Here is a 5,286-nt window from a genome sequence, read left to right as displayed (position 1 = left end):
CTAAATGTCGACTAACATTTGTATTGATCGTATTTTGGACTATTTCCAGTTTTTCTCTACTATTTTATTAAATTAAAATGTTGAGTATTATGAATAAATTTAATGAAATAATAAATATTATAACAGAATAACGAAGATATATTTACCTTTTATCATTAAAATATAAGGAAATACAATCAGACATTCAATTTATATACGTCGTATAATTTTAAATGTATACTTTTAGACTTATGTCTTATATGTCAAAACATGAATACTAGTTAAATTTATGAATCACTTAAATATTATAGTTTATATTTAACTGAAATTTTCTTATTTTGCAAAAACAAACGTATATGCAATTAAAATTATTTCAAAATTATAACACCAATATAAAATAATAATTTTACATAAAATGCTAAATTGTATACAAGGAACTAGTCATCTTCGCTATCAGAGCTGTCTGAATATGCAAGACCTGGTAAAATATTAGATTTAGTTTCACCTGAAAAAATAATACATATGTACAATATATATTTATTAGGTATGTATAATTTACATGTGAAGAAACTTAACTTCTTCAGGTATCAATGATTAACATTTAACCTAATAGAAATTTCAACACAGAATTCTTTGAAAAAATTATTAATATTAGAATAAAGTTTAAATTTATTCATAACAATTATTTCTTTATTTGTTTTTTAAGAATATTTATGACCCGAACAATAATAATGAGCAAATTTGATAACATTTATGTATAAAAAGAAAATTAATGTTGTATTTTTGTTATTTGATTTATTTACAGATATACATTATACATACAAAGCAATGTTTTTAATTATTAATATGTATATATCTATCAATACCAAAGTTAATTAATTAACCAAATTTAAATTGCCAAAATGTTTAAGCTAACAAAAATATAATAATAAATAAAATGAAACCATGCTACTGAATGGAGTAGAAAATTAATTTAGTTGAATGAAATAATAATCTATGCTAAAAACAACATATGTTAACAATAAAAAAAAATTGTTTAAAAAATGATTTTTTTGATTAAATTTGTAATGCCTATTTCAATATACTTGTCTTTTAAATAATTATACACATTATGTCCATTATGATATCTTAAATGAATTGTGATAGAAAATACAATTGAAAGTAATTATGACTGTATGGAAAATCTTTTAATTGATATTATTTATATTTTAAATGTATGTTTGTTATTTGGAAAAATGATATAATATACAATCATACCTGTTGATTTCTCTGGTAATATTTTAGAATCATCAATGGTAGGTTTAAGTTTTTTTGAAGAATTAGTAGTTTCCTCATATGTTCTTTTCTTTACGATTGCACCAGCCAAAAGTTTACTCTGTGTTTTTCTTGTTCTGTCAATATGATTAGAAATACAAAATATACATTTATTTTACTAATACTTAACAAGTATAACTTTTTAAACATTATCACATACACATTATTTTTCAAAGTTTGTGGTTTAGAAATAGTGACTGCTAACGGAGAAACTGTAGTTTCACATTGAAGAGTTGATACTTTTGAACGAAATTCTTCAATCTGTCTGGCCTCTTCAATTAGTTGACGTCTTTCTTCATCCATTTTTGTCTTATCAACCAGTTCAAGAAATCCTACTTCATCATCATCCAATCCTCTAATCATGTTTTCTAAACAAATTTAATATGAAAAAAATTTCTTATTGAAAAACTAAAACTCCCTATTACACTTAGAAGTTTAGAACTAAATTATTTTAACCAATTAAATGATTTATGAAAAAATTACTTCATGTGTATTAGAGAATACTTTTAATAAATTGCACACAAATAATTTACTGAGTTTATGGGTTTCTTCGTATTCATATTCTTTTTTTCTGCGTTGTTCTTCAAGTCTATCGAACAACGATCGGTGATCATACTGTTCTTCAGGTACCACTATATAAGATAAAATAGATGTTATTGTTAAACTTATCAAGTTTAGGCAAATTAAAACTTTCATGTCACCTAAAGGTTGGTCAGCTGTTCTAACTTTATCCCATTCTTCTTGACGGATTCTGCGGCGTTCAGCAAGCTCTGTTTCCGAAACAAATCCTGAACTCATGATTGTAACAATTTTATGTTACACCGAAAAAGTTAAAAAGATAGACGGTTCTTACATTTTTTTTATATCCGTCAATGTCTATTTTATTACTTTTATAATAATGTAAATGAAATAATTGTGGTAATTATCTGGACGTTGTTTGATTTTAACTTGAATTTAAAATACCTACATGAGTAATAAGTGAATAGATAACTACAAATAAATAAATAGTAGCTACATAATAATTAATAATATTTTGTTTATATTATGCTTGTCGATAATTGATAGTGTTATTCGAAGGAAATGTTATCGACAACCGTTCCAAAGAGTATAGGAACGACCATCGGTTATATTAGTGATAAGAACTTTGTAATCACTATACTATTATAAATATAATACTAAAGCGTCACGTAAAAATAAAAAAATAACTGACTATTTTCGCATCATATTTTGTGAAACTTGTAAGAAAACCTAGTTATTTTTTTTTCTATTTATATAATTTATATTTTTACTTAATTTATACGTTACATTTTTATCTTGTACTATTTCTTAATAGTTAATAGGTACATAGTAATATATCATACTTTTAAATGTAAGTAATGCCTGCGTTTAGCGTTTGTAGTAGAAGTCAGAACGATGCTTATAAGTCATAACTCTATATACCTAAATGAGTCTTCTGCTGAATATATTTATATATTTTAACGATTTTATAAGACGTTAATTTTATTAATAATTAATTTCATATACACGACAGTGCGAATAATTACATAAAATCATTTAATAGATTTTTTACTGTAAGTACTATGAAATTATTCAGTGTAATACCAATTGCAAGTTGTTTCTACGAACAAGAATTTTTAAATTAACAATAGTAAAAAATAACATAACTCTATATAACTATATATCAAGACCGACTTAATAGTTTATTATTAATATTTACTGAACCAAAACTAATATCTAGTACCTATGAGTAGGTATTGACAATTTGACATGGTCACTAACGAATTCAAAAGTATGGGAAATAGGAGAAATTACGTAATAAAGTTTATATCTTATAATATTATGAATATACAATTTTTTGTTCATTAAACCAAGTTTTTTTTTTTTTTTTTAATTTTGGGTATTGTATTTTCTTCTTTTTATACATAATCGTATTATTTATATTTATAATTTATATCATTTTATTTTTAGCTTCAAAAATATATGTCTAGAAATTAGCATATACAACTTGATTCTATTTAGTATTTACAAAGTTTTTAATTTGCAATTACAGAATATATATTAATGTGTTAAAAAAAAAAAATTAGGGGCACTGTCTAAGTATTATTTTTTCCAGACTCGACCGGAAATTGTAGTCTGCACACGCCTTTGGGGATACGAAATAGCGAAGTGAATGCAAGATAGCGAGTATAATCACAAGAGACGGCTCACTGTAACCCGCACTAGTTACCTCTGCAACGTTATGGCAGCTTGTTATGCGAACGCGGACAAGTATGGCAGATGATGACGAATCTGACGACGGGCGACGTGTGCGCGGAACGAACGAAGATTTGATGCTGCGGAATTGGAGGTGGGGCAAAAAAGAGAGTCAAAATTCAGCGGACTAAGCCGCAACCCACTGCGACCCCGATACTCCTTCAGCAGACTTGACGATGCAGGCGTCCGGTTGACACCGTGTTTGCGTCTGGTGGCCGCTGGAATCACGCCCCACCGGATCTCCAAACGTTGACTTTCCGAGGGTTCAACGCCGCTGACGTCCGTGTTCCTACCTCATATTAAGGTTTAAATTTTACATTATAGATACTTGTGGTTTTCGGGAAGTTGTCCATTGTTGTATCAATAACAATTATTATTGTACGGTTGTCATCGAAAGTTTTCGATTTTTATATAAACTCTAGAATCCTATTATTTATTGTGACATAATGTCGGCTGGGAACTCGACACTTCCATGTTTCCATGTATTTGTATTACTCATCTGACTCTCGTCGTTCGATATCTGCAAAAGATGGGCGTGTGTGTTACCAACAAGTCATTGGCTATCATATTCGGGCTGTCTGTGGATTGTGCTGCAAGCGACTTCGCTTTCATACGTGAAAATGTAACGATTCGCATATGACCATATGCTATATAGGCTTATACATGCACAAGTCCTGAAGTTCTTAAAAACACTGGCTCGTTAACCACAAATACCACAACTTAAATCAGTGCGGTGACTTTATGCAATAGCAGCGTACTATGCATCGAGCAAAAAGAATCTTTTTTTTTTACTTGTTAAATTGAAAGGTAGGGTGATACTGACCTAAATTATTTCACTCCTACATTCCATCGTTTATTGGATTGTACAAAACAAGGAATTTTTACAATATTAAGTTTTTGTCGACGTCTTTCGAAGAAACTCCTGTGGGTAATCGATTTTGCAATAGTTTGTCGTATAGTATATTCCATAGCGTGGGCCCTAGGACGGAGCCCTGTGGAACGCCGCTGGTTAGAATTTGTTCTTTCTGTGTGTCGTCGAGTTTATAGAGGAGTGTACGGTTCTCGAGATAGCTACCTATGATGCGGCATAGGTGTGTTAGTATTGACTTTTTTTGCACGCGCTGAGTTGAAAGCATTTTGAATGTTAAGTGTTAGAACTCCAAATTATTTCCTCGTGTCATTTGTTTCGACTATGCTTCTGAGGTTGTGTAGCGTCTGTGGTAGATCTGTCCTTGTGGAATCCGTATTATCTCTGATTTAGACTTATGTTATTCTCGAGGAATGTTAGGAGTCTATTGTTGAGTATTTTTTCGAATAATTTCCCCATGTTGTCTAGCATCACATAGTGGTCTATAAGAAGATGGGTCGTCTAATGGTTTGTTCTTTTTCTTCAGGAGGACTAGACGAGCCTTTTTCCACGTTTCTGGGAAGTGACCTTCGGTTAGGCATTTATTGTACGTTTTCAGTAGAAGTTCCGGATGATATTTTGTAAGACACTTGAAAACCTCATTTGTTATGCCATCTGGTCCTGAGGCAGTATTATTTTTTAGTGATCCGGTTGCGGTTTCGAGTTCTTCTATTTTTATTACTGTTTCTGTTGCTTCCTGGGGGGGACATTTGTGTCGGCTTGTATTGTTGTCGAATTGGTGTTTTGGAAAAAGTTTACTGACTATTGTCTCCTCTGTAGGATGGCCTGCATCACTTCTTCTTCAGCAGCTTCTTCGTCCACATCTCTTATTA

The 5,286-nt window shown here is 30.1% G+C and overlaps 1 protein-coding gene across 1 annotated transcript; it reads right to left on the bottom strand.

The window, feature by feature from the left end:
- Positions 1–335: 335 nt before the first annotated feature.
- LOC112601832 (protein FAM192A) lies at positions 336–2,301 on the bottom strand. The gene is made up of 5 exons (XM_025349639.1): positions 1,995–2,301; positions 1,827–1,925; positions 1,454–1,661; positions 1,237–1,370; positions 336–484 (listed from the first exon to the last, which is right to left on the bottom strand). The coding sequence occupies exons 1-5, from the start codon at positions 2,089–2,091 to the stop codon at positions 417–419; spliced, it is 606 nt and encodes a 201-aa protein (XP_025205424.1). The 5' UTR covers positions 2,092–2,301; the 3' UTR covers positions 336–416.
- Positions 2,302–5,286: the final 2,985 nt, after the last annotated feature.

Source organism: Melanaphis sacchari, unplaced genomic scaffold, assembly GCF_002803265.2.
Source record: "Melanaphis sacchari strain LSU unplaced genomic scaffold, SCAv2.0 Contig7_pilon_pilon, whole genome shotgun sequence".
Taxonomy (NCBI): domain Eukaryota; kingdom Metazoa; phylum Arthropoda; class Insecta; order Hemiptera; family Aphididae; genus Melanaphis; species Melanaphis sacchari.
This window is presented reverse-complemented; position numbering and strand designations above follow the sequence as displayed.

Excerpts from the sequence above, each read along its gene's own strand:
- LOC112601832 (XM_025349639.1), bottom strand. The coding sequence starts at position 2,091 with ATGAGTTCAGGATTTGTTTCGGAAACAGAGCTTGCTGAACGCCGCAGA. Across the intron at positions 1,926-1,994 it reads AACAGCTGACCAACCTTTAG|TGGTACCTGAAGAACAGTAT; the intron begins GTGACATGAAAG and ends TATCTTATATAG. Across the intron at positions 1,662-1,826 it reads CGAAGAAACCCATAAACTCA|AAAACATGATTAGAGGATTG; the intron begins GTAAATTATTTG and ends AAATTTGTTTAG.